This window comes from Besnoitia besnoiti, chromosome XII (genome assembly GCF_002563875.1).
Source record: "Besnoitia besnoiti strain Bb-Ger1 chromosome XII, whole genome shotgun sequence".
Classification (NCBI taxonomy): domain Eukaryota; phylum Apicomplexa; class Conoidasida; order Eucoccidiorida; family Sarcocystidae; genus Besnoitia; species Besnoitia besnoiti.
The window spans coordinates 576,021-590,977 of record NC_042367.1 but is presented as its reverse complement, the minus strand read 5'-3'; the positions used below and the strand labels follow the sequence as shown (position 1 = coordinate 590,977).

Genomic DNA, 14,957 nt, shown 5'->3' with positions numbered 1-14,957 from the left:
ACTGTGGGCGTTTATGGACTCGCTGGAGTCAGGGGCTGTCTTCACCAGAGAAGAAATCTCCCAGTTGTCCCTGGTTGTTTGCTTCGACTATCGTCTTCGCACGGATTGTCTCTGTTGTGTTTGCTCCGCCTCTTCTTTTCTGAGGCCGTTCAGCATCCGGCTGGGCGGCGCTCGGGTGCATCTCTTTTGTCAGTTGTTCCTTCTTCTCCCTCGTGTCTTCTCCGCGTCTCGGCGCCGCCGTTTACTCTATTTTCTCCTCCATTTTCGCCACAAGTCTAGGAAGGAGCCATGGAGGCGGTCTCGGCGGTGCACGAGCTGTTCAACAGCTGCCGCGGTGGCGCGTGGCCTTTGGTCTCCGTCTCCGCCGCCCACGCGCTCCTGAAGCATCACCTCCGCCAGACGGCCGCGCTGCCGGACGAAGACCTCGATGCAGTCCTCGCGCACGCCTTCCCCGACTCCGAGGCCGCTGACATCGACTTCCTCAGCTTCTGGAAGGGTGAGCGCCGACGCGGCCGCTGTGCTGGCTGCGGCGAAACGCGGAAGGCAGACAGTCGCGAGCGCTATGCTGCCAGTTGCTCTCAGCTCGAACGCACCTCTCTGGAACCGCAGGCCGCGGGGGAGAGCGGCGAGGGGCCTCCTGCCGATAGCGCATGCACGAGGCAGAGAAGACTGGGGCGTGAGAGACGTTGAGCAACCCTAAACGCCTCGCGTGCAGTCTCGCCTAGCGACAGGCGACGGCAGAGAGGCCGCAACAGTCGACCTCGCGCGACTCCGCTGGCTTTCTGGTCGGGTTAGGTGTGTGGGCGATATCAGCCTTCGTAGGAGCGTGGGCTGCCTCCACGCCTCGACGCTTTTCACGGTTGACGCCGTGTGTTTTCTCTCCGGTGTGAGCCATGGACCCGGCGGCAGCGCGTCGGCTTGATTCATGTGTGTGTGTCCGCGTGTCTCTCTCTTTGATTTTCAGGGATGGAGACGCTCCTGGCCTCTCTGGGCCTGCAGGACGCGACCGTGGCGGAGGCCGACGCGCGCCTCCGCGGCCTCCAGTTTTTTCGCGATCGCATTCTCCAGGTCGCGCATGCAAGGCGGGCGCAGGTGGCCCGCGAAGACGAACGGGGCGCAGGGCGGAACGGCCGCGGCAAGGAGCTGCCGCTTTCTCAGGCTCCGCGTCGCACTTGCGTCCCGCCGTTGCCTGAAGTGCTGCTCACGAAGAGCGAGATCGAACACATCGTCAGAGAGACAAGCCGTAGCGTCGGCGGCCGGCGCGCGGCGAGGGCGACGCGGGCGGCGGGGGAGCGAACAAGCACGGGAGACGCCGCCTCGGGAAACGCGTTCTGGGACCACGTGTACGCCGACACCGTGCGGATGCCGGAGGGCGCGCTATTCTCAGTCGGGGATCTCTCCAGCATGGTGCTGGGATTCCTCAGCGTCTACGTGGAGGACGACTACTCTCGCCGGGAAGGCGAGGAGAAAGAGGAGGCGGCCGAGGGCGCGGACGGGGACTGGCTTGCGGACTCGGAGACCCAGAACCCCGCGAGGCCGCCGCTGACCCCCAGGGAATGGTTTAGGGACAGCGGCGCACGCGACGGCGGAGGCGGACAGACGCGTGGCAGCGACGACGAGGATGATGATGATGAAGACCGCTTCGGATACGCGGTGCAGGCCGAAGACAACGCGGAGTTCGTGGAGCATGCAGCGCGGAGAAGAGAATCGTGTGAAGAAGATTCTTCTGCGTCGTTCTCCCGCGAATCATCGCAGTCGTGGGCGCCTCTGGACCGGCGCAGCTTCTCATCGTTTGGAGCTTTTTCTTTGGAGAAGGAGCGTGACGATGGAGGAGGCGCCACAGATCACGAGGGCGACGATGCGTTCAGTGACCTCGCGCGGGAGAGGCATCCCGGCTGGGCGCGCGGGAGTTCGTTTCCGTTTCAGGCACGCCCCATTCCCCCTACTTGCCGAGCCACCAGAGAGCTGAAAGAAAAAGAGAGAAGGGAGCGAAGAAGGCGCGAACTCCTTACCTCCTCCTTGGCGTCGTCGTCCTCCTCCGCTTCGGCGCCTCCAGCCGACGCCCGCCCTCGCGCGCCGCCTCGTTCGGCTACCTTGCGCGGTCAGCAGGGAGGAGACAGAAAAGAGGGGAGAGAAGACTCGCCAGCAGAGGAGAGCGCGCGGGCAGCGTCGCCAACTTCTTCAGCTTCGCTGCTGGCCTCTCCCCTTTCCAGAGGACAGGCGGCAGCCCGCGGCTCCGCAGAGGAAGAAGGAGAAGGCGAAGAGGAAGACCTGCCTGTGTTTGGGAGTCGGGCGTACGTTGGAGGGGAGAGCGACGCGAGTGAGGGGCTCCAAGACGCCCTGCATGCGGAAGATGATAGACAGAGAAGAGAGTCCGCAGAGAGCGGAGAGGGACATGAAAATGGAGCCACAGCGGAATTACGAGCGCGCAACGAGGCGGCTCACGTAGAGAAGAACGAGGAGGAATTCGAAGACGCTGAGAGAAACAGAGAGGAGAAGAGTCACGCGCCTCGCCCTCTCTCTCTCTCCGTAGGGCTGCATGCAGGCGACAGGAACTTACGAGGCGCGACCCCGTGGGAGAGTGCTGAGCGAGACATCCAGGGCGCACAAACAGACGACGAGCGAGAGGGAGAAGAAGGAGAAAAGGGGGAAGGAGAGCCCGCAGAAGAAGGCGCACGTCTCGAACACGGGGAGGAAGGGACGCTGAGAGACGGAGAAGACAGTGAATGCGTTTACCCGTCTCGTCATTCGTTTTCTCGCCTAAAATCCCTCCAGAGCGAGGGACGCGAGAGCTCCGGAGGACCTCAAGAGGGAACCAGTCGCCGCGCATGCTGTAAGACCTACAACCGTACATATATAGATTTTCATCCAAGCATACGTACACACGTGAATAAAGCATACATACATACAAACGTACATACATCTTCTTGTGCACGTAGAGTAGGCAAGGTTGATGAAATCTGTGCCGGATGGTTTCTAAACACCTCAGGCTGATTCCGTTGTGCTTTGATTTGCGTTTTCTGCTTCGCGCGCTTCAGCGTCGCGGCTGGGACAGGCCCTTCGGCGGCTGGCGGACACGTGTGCAGTTCGCTTCACGAGCAGAGTGAATCACCTGAAGCAGATTCAGGATGCGCAGCGTTGGATCTCGTGCGCGGTTGAGGCTTTCGAGGACTTGGAGAGCTGCAACTCCCAAGCCGAAGAGGTAATCACGCCGCAGCAGAGTCTCGGGGGCGAGCGCGCAGGCGGCGCCGCTGCCGGAGCCACCCTAAACCCGCAGGCGCGGCCGCGGTTTTGAGGCCTTCAGGGCAGGATGAGAAAAGAAGCTCGAGCGGAGAGACAGAGGGAGGCCGCGTGGAGACCAGAAGGAGCGTGGAGGGGGGACAGGAGGTTCGCAGGCGGCATAGGCGCGCCGGGAATGCTGAGGAGAACGGCGTGGTGTGGCGAGGTCCTCTCTCTCGCCGACCGTGCTCTGGCTGTTCACATCTTCGGGGTTAAACGGTCTCTTTTTGGATTGGTTTTCATCTCTTCTGTCGTTTCCAGGATATACGAGCGGCGGAGCGCAGGGCGCTCCGCCTGCGAAGCGAGAAGAGTCAGCTGCTGGAACGCCTGAAGATCCTCGAGGCGCATACGGAAAATCAGCCTGAGGTCAGGAAACAAAAACCAAACACACGCATGCAAGAGCCAGTCCCGCAGTATGCAGGAAGCCCGGGCCTCTTCCGCGAAGGCGCGTGCTATCTCAGATCGTCCCCACGACAGCGCGGTCGCTGTGAACCTCTGGCTGTCGCATATACACATATCGCGAGATAAGTGTATCTAAATGCGTAGGGACGACGGGTGTGCGAATATAGATCAAGACACGCATGCAGATGGCAGCTGTGTGCGTCCTACTTCTGCTTATATGGCACACGATGGGGGCGTTTATGGAGCCATATATGTGCATCTCTGGGGCTAGGTGTGTCCAAGAGTGCTGCCTGATTTTACTGCTGTTTTTTTCTTTTTTTTTTATTTTTAGGAAGGGAAGGAGCTGCAAGCTTTGCAGGAGCAGCTGCGGACTTTGCAGAGTCAGGTGAAAGAGCAGAAGCGAGAGTTAATCGGTAGGCTTCTGCGCAAGTAGAAAGCAACGTTCCCGTCGCAAGAATTGCAAACCCGACTATGTCCTCTTGAGATGCACCGCACGCACGCGACAGTCCTCTAACGTCAAGAATTTCCGCGGCTGAGGATGTGTTTCATCGCCTTTTTCCGAAGGCTGTTTCGTCTCTTGCTGAATCGATCTGTGTGATGTGGCTTCGCCGTGGGAGTCTCTCTGCGACGCCGCCATCTGCAGCAGGCGCCTCTGCGGTGTAAGGCGGAGACACCCGCGGACCACTGACTGCCTGCCGTGTTTCATCGGGCGGACTGTGCATGCGCGCGAGTTCAAGGCTGTCTGTTTTCTTTTTTATGTTTTCTGCGGGCTTTTTGACAGCAAAGGATGAGCTTCTTCGCCGCGCGACAGAAGAGAGAGACAGCCTGCAGACGAAGACTTCCGCGCTGGTAGGCGACGCGCGGCTGTCGCGCAACGCTCTTACTTACTTGCTCCCGTCTCCAGCTTCCTCTCGTCGTTTGGCAGTTTCTATTAACCCTGTAGAGACTCGGTGCCGCAGAGTGTCGATGCCTGTAGCGAGGCGGTGACAACAGTCGCGTAGGCGCGTCAGCCTCGACGAGGAGATTTGGCTCCCCCCCATTCAGCGTTCCCCCACACGAAGACGTCTGGAATGCCGCGAACAGGCGCACGCATTCTTGAAACGGCCGAGATGCCTGACTGCAGAGCATGCATACACGTGTATGTATATATGTATATGCATGCGTGCAAGTACATGTATATATATATATATATATATATATATATATATACATATGGAGTGTGCGTGAGAGATGTGTATCGGTGAGACTTTTAGGCCGTTTGTCTTCTGTGGAAGCGGCGGCGTGCGTTCCTGCTCTGCGTGTGCCGCGTTTTCTCAGCAACGGTGGTATACGAAAAAAGTCGAGGATGTGACGCGCGTATCGGAGGAGCGCACGCAGCAGCACCAGGAAGACGTCGAGACGCTCAAAGGTAAGCTGATCGGTTCCCAAACAACAGACTTGCTGTTCGCAGAGATCGCGGAGGCACGTCCCCGAGCCAGGCTGCTGCGCGTCGACTGCATCCTCAGCTCTTCCTGTCCTCTTAGAAAACACGGTGACGCCGCCCGCGTCTCTCAGTTGATGCTGTCTGTCTCAGTCTTCCACTGCCTCATCTCGTTCTTTGCGTCGTTCCACCGCCGGTCGTCTTTCGCCGTATTCGTCTGGTTTGTGTGGGGTTGCAGCTTGGAGAACCTGAATCGCAGATGGCGAGCAAACCAATCCTATCGTGTCTCCATTTTCTTTCTAAGTTTCTTTCGTTTCTTACATTTGCTGGTCATTCCGGCGTCATTCCTTCTCCCAAAAGCGGTTCCGGCTCCCACAGTGTAGCACGACTTTTTTTGTTTCCCTCTTTTTCTTTTCCAGAGGAGAAGGAAGCCTTGGAGAGAGAACTGGCCTTAGCCGCCGAGCGTCTGCGCCTCACACAGGCGGCCTCGGCTGCGGCAGCGGCGCCGCGCGATGACGAGCACCTGAAGAGCTCGGAGTTATCTCGTGACGAAGAGCGCGAGAAGAACTCGACTTTGCGGGAGCAACTGAGGGAGAGCGAGGATGCTAGAGAGACACTGCAACTCGAGGTGGAGGAGAAAGATGCACTCATTTACCGGCTCAAACGCCAAACGGAGGAGACTCAAGAGAAGGTGAGGAGGAAAAGCGGGCTCGCGGAGCAAGAAGACCGAGTTCGGACGCTGCCCTCTCTCCGTGGTCTTTTGTATTGTGCGACCCTCCTTCATCGAGGGTGTTTTTCTGCGGGTGTGTCTTTATCTTTCCCATGCCTCTTCTCCGTCATCTTCTCTGCATGCGTGTTGATTCCCGCACGTTTTTCACCTGTGGTTTCCTCGCTTTCTTCATCGTCTTCCGCGTCGCCGCAGTCTCTTTGATTCCCGGTTCGCGCCGCGGCCCTATCACACACGCTTCCAGGCGTGCGCCATTGCTTCGTGCGCAGCCGAACGAAAGTGTCTAGCGTGTCTATTTTGAATTGTTTTCCTGTCTCCCGCGGTGTCCAGCTGTACGACCTCGACGTCAAGCTGCGGCAGGCCTCGCGGCTGGTGGTTCACCTGCGGCAGGTTCGCGATGACCTGTTGAAGTCTCAGGAGAAGTGGAGGCGAGAGGCCGCGCACGAGCGGGAGAAGATGGTGAAGGTCTTCCGTGAGGCTGCGGAGCCCGCCGCGGGTGCAGCCGCCCCACCCCCCGGCGGCCGCAGTGGCGTGCCCGCGCAGCGCGGCAGAGCGCGCGACGACAGCTCGCCGCAGGAGCGCGGCGCAGGTTCGCTGGCGGCGGCAACGGCGCTGCGGGCGGAACAGCAAATTCGCCTGCTGCAGAGCGAACGAGAAATTCAGCTGCTGCGAAACTCGCTAAGCGCAGCGCAGGCCCACATTCGGCGCCTCGATCAGTTCATCGACGAGCTGTAAGGAGAGCTTTTCGAAACCTAGAGAGACGCAGAGAGGCCGGAACCGCCGCGTGAGACGATTAGTCACTCGTGGGTACACAGACGCGTGCATGCGCTCGACTGCCTATGCAAATGCGTGTGCGTGTGTGTACAAGTGACAGTGGAGGAAAACGCGCGGGAAGGGTAGCGGGCTTCTCCCGCGGCATTCCGCACACACCAGAGGACACGGTGGATCGTGGAGACGTTCAGAGAGACTGTTCTCTCGCCTGCGTTTTGCAGTTGACACTCGAGCCATTAGCGGGAGGCCTTCTGGTGCAGTCTAGCGGGTTTAGATCGTATTCGTTTTTTCTCTCCTCGTTCAGGCGCCAAGAACAGCATGCGTCGTCGCGGTCGGAGCTGAAGATGGCCTTGTCTGCAGCGGACTTTTCGTCTTCGCAGCGCAGTCTCTCGCAGTCGCCCTCGTTTCTTTCTTCGCTGTGTCCCTCGCCCTCCAGCGCCTCCAGCTGCGGGCGCCTCGCGCTGCCGCTGAAATCCCTACGGCGCCATGAGAGCGCGGCGAGTTCCGCCCTCAGACCCGGGTCCACCGCCGCTGTTTCCGCCGAGGCCCGAGAAGACCGGCGCGGCGGAGGAGACAGAGAAGGAGACAGCAAAGGGGACGGAGGCAGCGAGGGACAAGACGAAGTGAGCGGGCAAAGAGAACGACTGGCGCGTGGCGGAGGCGAAAGCGCCGAAGTCGCAGAGGCCACCGGAAGCGAAGAGAGAGAAACGCGAATGGAGAGGGAGGCGCCTGGAGTGCACAGAGGCGCTCGGAGCTTGGAGGATGAGTTGGCTGCGTCTGCGGAGTTTTGCGCCACAGAGTCAACGAAGGCAACCGTGCGAAATCTCGTAGATGAAGAGAGTATGGAGACCGAAAAGGGAGAGGAGGAAACAGACAGAGGAGAAGCCGAGCCGAGAGCAGCTGGCGAAGAGCCGCGCGAGGCTGCCGGGGTCGCGGAGACAAGGGAGGAAGGGGATCACGGACGACTGGAGGGTGGTGCCCAGCTTGCAGAAGAGGAAGTGGAAGGCTTAGGGAGCTTCGAGAGAGAAGAAAATCCCGAAACAGCGAAAGATGACCTAGAAGAAAACCAAGCGGACGAAAGCGCGGAAACTCCGCAGTCGTCTCAGCAACCCGTCTCGCTTGTTGTTGATGCGTCAGAAGGGAAACTGAAGGCGATCCAGGTACGAGAAAGAAGCGTGCACCGGGGTCTCTTCGGCATGGCGATTTGTGAGCCTGCGGCGCCGGAGAGTGGGCAGGCACCTTACGGTTATAGAGCTTGTACGGCTTGGCTTGATTCGCCCTGCGGAGTGCAGGTTCATCAGTCTCCTGGCCCTGCGGATTTTGTTTGCAGCAGAGCTGCGACGGAGAAGAGCGCGACGATTCTCAGCAAGCGAGTGTGCCGTCGAGCGCCGCCACGTCCCGTTCTCTTTGTCTCGCTGCGGAGAGAGTGGGCGGCGCCGCAGACGCTTCTTCGTCCGCTTCTCCGCTTCTCGGCGGCGAGCCGGCCGCGGCAGAGTCTCTGCGCGCGGCGGGCGCGGCGCCCGAACTGGAGCCACAGGGCCCCACGTGCGAGCCCCGCGGCCGCGGAGACAGCTGGGCGGAGACGCCCTCATCCGCCTGCCCGGCCGAAGCCGTTGCGGCTCCGCACCCGACAGACGAAGCGGAGGCGCGACCCTTTGAAGTACACGACGAAGAAGCAAGGACAGTCGCGGAGGCGGAGGCCCGTAGGACGGAAGGTGGCGAGCAGGCAGACGAAGCCGCGAAGAGTCTCCGCGCGGAAGAGGCGCTGCTTGTCCTGACCCGACCGACGCAGGGTCTCACGGACGAAACCCTGCGGGCACTCGAGAGGGAGGAGGAAGGCGCAGAGATCGTTGGATCGATCAGGCGAAAGCTGCGGCCGCGACGCGAGGACTGGGATCTCTCTCAGTCCGGCTCCAACTCGAGCTACAGTACGTCTGCTTGTCTCCAGGCAAATCGGTCGCCGCAGACCTTGCTGCACCTGCGGGGGGGCGAGAGGGCCTCAAGCGACCTATGTCTCCGCAGAGGCGCGTGGCTGTAGTCAGAGGCGCGCCAGAACTCTAACTCTTTAGCATTTCGTTTGATGTCGAGACGCCTGCAGGGGGCTGTGCGTGGTTAACGCACAGAATATATGTGTCGCAGGCGGACAAGCACAGTTTGCATACATACGTGCATAAGTGCATATGTGTACTTGCGTACAAGTTCAAATATACACACATGTATCTTCGTGCTCAAGTGCGGCGAGTTGTGAGGCCGGGTCGTACATATCCTTTTATCAAGAGATTTAAAAAATAATCAACTTCCGTGGTGCGGGGGGCGCTGTGGAAGTGGCAGTCTAGCGGCTTTAGGTTGTGGAAAATAGGTGTGAACATTGAAAATAATAAGAGAGTAAAATTCTAGGGAAATACGTTCCATTAGTGGGTGTAGAGGCCTCTTTGGACGCTTACAAGTCAAAGACGGATGCATTTTGTTTCTGTGCTGCCGGTTTTTCAGCGTCCTTCTTGGTGGACGTGAGTGTCGCAGGGTCTGAGGACGAAGCCGGCGCTCTGCGACCTCGCGCAGTGTAAGTGACCCTAAACCAGAATGTTTGAGAAATTCGAAAAAAGCTTCAGTGGAGTTCACATGCAGCACGCCGGACTGCTGCAGCCTCTCTGCGGACTCGTGGCCGCCCGCGTGTGTGCCTCAGTGGGTTTCTTTTCGTTTCGTCGGATCTCTCCTTCGCCGTCCGCGACGTGATTCGCGTCTCATCCACGTGGCACCGCTTTCTTGTTAGTTGTGCGGCGTCAAATCGACAGGGGGTCGCGCTAAGTTAATAGACATATGCCTATGTATCTTCGTGCTCAAGTGCAGCGAGTTGTGAGGCCGGGTCGTACTTATTTTATTAAAAGATTCAAAAAATAATCAACTTCCGTGGCGCGGGGGGCGCTGGAGTTCTTCGTGGAGGCAGCGAAAGGCCGCGACTGCGTGTTTGCGTGTTTCGTCCTGAGATCTCTCTGCCCTGTTCATTCTTCCCCGCTTCACTTCGCATGTCTCCGCTGTCTGTGCGTTGTCTGTGAGACCTGCTGGGAATGCCTCATCCTTCTCTCAACGGCTACCCGTCGACTGCGCAAACTGCGTTGCCGGTCCCGCGCAGATAGGGACCGGCAACGCCAGTTCCGCCGCCTCAGGTGAAAGATCTCAACAGATGCGTGCGTGTGCCTTTCTTGTCCTCTCCCTCGCTTTCTCCCTGCAGGCCGACGTCGCCGCCTGTCTCGCGGCGCTCACGCGGGAGCCGCGGCGGGACAAGCACCTCGTCGCCCTATATTCGGAGAAAGACGGGGCCGTGGCGGCGTGGCGTGCATTTGCGCGACCAGGGTGCGAGTCCGTCGGTGCCCTCCCGAGGTAAGAGTCGCGGTCTGACTGGCAGTGACGCGGACGCTCGAGTGGCGGGCGTCTCGCCGTTTTCGCAGCTTACTGCGCACGGCGGCCGACGGCGGGACGAGAGGGGTGCAGCCGCGCTTCGCCGCCGCGCCTCGATCGCGTTGAAGCCGCAGAGACGGCAGTCGGTCTCGGATGAGAGGGGGAAAGTGCGGAGGGTGGGGAGTGAGCGGGCGAGTGCGCCTGAGGAGGAAGGGCGAGGCCTGGTCAAAGAGGCGTCGCATGAGCGCCGCAGGCGTTGCAGCGACGACAGAGGGTCATCGTCGCAGTCCGCAGCCCGGAAGGGCGCTGTGAGAGACGAGATGGAAGGGGCGAAGCCGCGGAGGAGAAGGGATGTGCAGGAGGAAGAAGCATGGCTGCGGAAGGCAGCGAGAGAGCGAGAGGTTCGAGACCCAACACTTGGCGACCCACGACGCAGCAACTCGCAAGCGAAGGGGATGGCGGCGGCCTCCCGCGGCAGCGGAGGCATATCAAAGAAGAGCGAGCCCGAGGAGGCTAAGACGTCCGCGAGGTCTTTGCCAGCGCTTTGGAGGCGAGAACTGCTCGACAGTTGCCGATCGAGCGCGGAGGGCAGCGATTTCACGAGTCTGGGGTCGCACCCTGCGGTGTCGCCTGTTCCTCGCCTCGGAGTGGTCACTCCTCCGTCGTTCTCGTCTGCCTCTTCGCGACCCCTGCGCCTCTCTTCGTCCTCGCTCTCCTCTTCCTCGCCTTCGTTTGCCTCGCTTCCTGGAGAGCTCGGCGGCCGGGCGCGGCGCTTGCTCTCCGCAGCTCCGCGCCAAGAGAGTCTGCCGCGCAGCATACGCGGCGACGCGCCGGACGACGACTCGCAGGCAGGCTCGCGGACTTGGTTGTCGCATAGCCGACGCGGAGCCCGCCAAAGGTCTGCGCAAATGGCATCCTTTTTCGGGGGGCCGGAGTCGTCGCGGGACCCCGGAAGCCGGCCGGAGACTGCCGGTGTACGTACACTGAGCCACTTCTTCGGCGACGGCCCTGCGCGGCAGCAGGGAAGGCTCGCCGTGCAGCGACCCGCCGCGAAAGACGAAGGAGAAGAGGAAACGTTTTCGCCTCTCTCTCATTCCGAACGCCCCAAGAATCCCGTGTCCAGCACCGCGCTGCACGCGAGGTCACAGTCCGTTCTCTCGGCGGAGGAGCTCGACTCCGCCTCGCGCGACGTCGCGGTGCGTGAGCCAGGAGAGAAAGTGGACGGGCTGCCAGCGCTGAAAGGCGAATTTCCGCTCTCTCCAGTCTCCTCCTTCCCGCAGACCAGCAGCACGCTCGAGGGAGAAGACGGCGACTACACCGAGAGAGAGGGCGTCACGAGTTTGCATCTGGTGTCGTCTTCCGCGGCGTCATCCAGGGCAGAGGAGGAGAGCTTTCCGCGCCTCTTGTCTGCATCTCCTACGGACCTGGCGGCCTCCAGCGAAAGTCGTTCTCTCCTCTCTGGAGTCCCAACTTCGCCGCCTTTGAGCGCGTACGCAGAAAGGCGTCCGGAGGCTGCCGCGACCGCGAAGGGCGGGCGGCTCTCTTGGAGAGACGCACGACGACGAGGGGAGAAGGAGCGCGAAGAAGGCGAAGAACACAGGATCGTTGATCACCCCTCTCGCCTGGCGTCTCGCGCGGCCTCGGAGACCGAGCGCCTCGGGTGCCTCGCTCTCGTGAGCAAAGGCGCAGAAGAGAATCTTGAAGACGCTGAAAAACGGGCGGCGCAGAAAGCGCCGAAAGCAGTAGATCCCCTGGCGACCGCGCTGGCGTGGGCGCCAAGCCAGCTCGCTGGCTCGTCTCCCGCGTCCGCGAAGGCCAGGGAGAAGATCGGCGCAGGCAGAGACGACGGAAGGAAAGCTTCTCGCACTCTGGGCGGCGTGCACGCGGCGCAGGCGCTGGGGAGCGCGTTTTCTGACGACTCGACTTTCTCGCTTTCTTCGTCGCTTCGTGCGCTGGTGGCGGCCTTCGCTGCGGCGGACGAGGAGGCAGACAAGCTCGAGTCACAAGAGGCTCGGCCTCGCGCGTCTCTCGTCAAACACGCGAGTGAGCTGAAGGGCCTCCTGAGACAGCAGACGCGCGACGGTGGAAAAGCGCAGGAAGCAGTGCGCAGCTTGAGCGGAGGAGCTGTGGAGACTCTGAGCGCCCACGCGGCCAAAGCGGCCGACGACGACGCTGCGAGGCGCCACGTGCGTCTGTTTCATCGAAGCGGCGAAGCTGCCGGAGAGGGGAACGGGGCTGTCCTCTCTGAAGATCCCGTGGCGGGCCTACAGCGCCGCGGAAGCGGGGAAGGTGGAGAGCGAGCAGAAAGGCGCGACGGGGAGCCCAGAAGACTGAGTTGCTTCTCCTCGGCCGGGTCGTCGCCTCCGGCGTCCTCGCTGATGGCGTCTGCGGCTCAGGGGACCTACGCAGAGAGAAAGAAAGAGAGGGAGAAGGGAGAGAGGAGAGAGCGACCGGAGGAGACGCGAGGAGGAGCTCTGCAGGAACAGAAGTCGTCCATGGCAATGGCGTCCGCCGCCGCAGACTGGAATCCCAGTCGGCAGTCGAAAGACGAAGACCCTCCGACTAGCGGCACGCTGAAACTGCGGCGAACGGTTTCCTCAGTCTCTACTCGCTCGGTGGGCCGCGCCAGCTCGCTCGACGTGACGCGACGAAGCGACTCGGGTACTGTTCCGCCTACGTCTGAAGACAGAGGAGGCCTCGGAAGTCTCGGCAGCGTTTTCGCGAGTGGGGAGATGCCGTGCCTGGGGCACGAGGGGACGGCAGACGAAGTAGGAAGCCGTAAGAGCGAGGCTCAGCGAGACGCGCGGCCGTCGCCGTCTGAGGAGGCGCGAGGCGAGCGCGAGGAGGAGAGAAGACGCGCGTTGTTTTTCTTCACGAAGCCGAGGCGAAGCGGCGCAGAAGACGACGATGCTTCTTCACTCTCGAACTCCCACACCTCGCATGCGTCCGTTCAGACTGCCCCTGGGGGTTCGGCGGTGCCCAGGCAGCTGACCAGCTCAGGCGCGCCGCACAAGGGCGGCAAGCGCGCGCTCTCCTACGCTTCGCTGCCAGCTGCGTCCTCCCCGTTTTCTTTCTCGTTCCCCACTTCTTTTTGGGGCGAGAGCCAAGCCGCGGACTCCGAAGGCGAGGCCCCTGCGCGTGAGACGGCTGCGTCGTCGCTGTCGAAGAAGCTCCCGCAGAGTCAGCTGCTAGGGCGCGTGCCGAGCAAGCGCGGAATGCCTGAGGCGCGTGAGACGCTTCGCGCGCCTAGAAAGACAGAAAAGCTCAGCGAACACCGAAGGAAGGAAGGATCTTCGCGGTCTTCTTTCCCGACCACGGCGTCGTCGCCTCGCTCGCTTCTCAGCGCCCGCTTTTTCGAGGCCGAAGGAATTGGGCCTTCGCGCGCGGCGGCCGCGGTGCAGAGGGGAGAGCCGAAGAAACTCAAACTCCCTGGAAAGGAAAGAAACGAGAAGTGCAAAACGACCGGCCGACAGGCGTCCCGCCCGCTCTACTCTCTCTAGCCCTAAAGAACAGAAGGGACTGAACAGATGCTCCTCAAGCAGTCGTATGCAGAAACTGGCAGGAAACTGTGTAACTATCATATCATACGTTTACACATATATATTACTATCATGTATTTCTGCAAATATTGTGCGCGCACCCGCTCACGCGCCAGCCGCGTTTACGTGCAGCGCATTTGGATGAAATTGTTTTTCCGATGTTTGCGGCACTTGCCTGTGTCTATTTGAATACATTCTCGTGTAGTACCTATACATAGTGAAGAAACACGTAGATATATGTGCCGTGGGAGAACAGCAAGAGAGCGAGCTCGTATTCGATTCTTTCGAGGTGAGGACGTGCTCGGTCAGAGGCCGGCTTGTTCATGCAGGAGGGACCTTCGTGTTCACACGAAGTCGACCGCCGCTGTTTCGCCGTGGTGACTTTCCAGGAATCGCGGGAATGGCAGCGCACAAGCAACAACGGAAAACTCATGCATGTCTCACCCGATCCATATATATATTTATATATATGTATATATAGATGTATGGATGTATGTGCATGTGCGTTGGCATACTGGGCGACAGGGCGCGTTTCGCCGCGAGGGCGCCTTCGCGTCTTTGGCACAGCAGGGATTCGGGACCGGTGCGCAGGTCACTTTTTCGGACTTGATTTTTGCGACAGAGGGAGGTAGGAAAAGAGGGGAAAGAAGCCCCCTTTCCAGTCTACACGTGTATACTTGCCTCCTTGTGCAGACGTCTACTAGACACGTGGACAGCTTGTGATTTGCCGAGTATTTCTCCCCAGGGAAGGTATGTGCGCGCAGAGGTTGCCCTGCGCTTGTTCCTCAGCAGTGACTGCCGCGTATTTGTTTGCATATGATGGATGCATGTTTCCGCCGCTCGCGCATGTTTCAAGGCAACCTAGCCGTCACTTGTCTCTGAAGGCCTCCACTCCTTCCGACCCCGCATGCGACAACTCACGCGGGCTAGAAGAGTCGAGAATTTTCCAAGGGGACTGTTTTGCAGTTGGCACGCGCTGGATAAAGGTCTCTCATTCTCAACTCTGTTCATGCTTTTCTTGAGACGGGCGAATGCATCTCTCCCCCGTGTACAGCTAGTGTCTCAACACGCAACCTCGCAGCAGCCCTACGCGCTTCGCACACACGCTAGAGAGCCGCGTTACTGCCGCTAAAAAAACAGGAAAATTGAAGGGGCTGAACGCGCTTCCGCATGTTCCTGCTTCGGGGGACGGTGCGGGAGGTGGCTTTTGCGTTGCCGCGCTGACCTCGAGTGTACGCGCGAGAGCAAAAGAGGCCAGTGAGGCAGAGGCGGGCACCCACAGCCACGCGTTCTGAGGCTCCGGGGCACGCAGGCTATCCTTTCGTGTCTCAACAACACTTAGTCGACTGCAAACTTTCTTGGCGCAACTCAGGGTCGCGTGCCCCCGTCGCGATCTTCCTGCACAGAAGCAGAGTGCATGCGA

General features: G+C 60.4%; 1 protein-coding gene across 1 annotated transcript; it reads left to right on the top strand.

Moving 5' to 3' along the window:
• Positions 1–288: 288 nt before the first annotated feature.
• BESB_022860 (uncharacterized protein) lies at positions 289–13,495 on the top strand (the record flags this gene model as incomplete). The annotated part of the gene is made up of 14 exons (XM_029360988.1): positions 289–496; positions 965–2,833; positions 3,039–3,202; positions 3,541–3,645; positions 4,013–4,094; positions 4,463–4,530; positions 4,999–5,089; positions 5,521–5,792; positions 6,159–6,313; positions 6,380–6,559; positions 6,904–7,759; positions 7,930–8,527; positions 9,090–9,159; positions 9,829–13,495. The coding sequence occupies 14 exons, from the start codon at positions 289–291 to the stop codon at positions 13,493–13,495; spliced, it is 8,385 nt and encodes a 2,794-aa protein (XP_029215803.1).
• Positions 13,496–14,957: the final 1,462 nt, after the last annotated feature.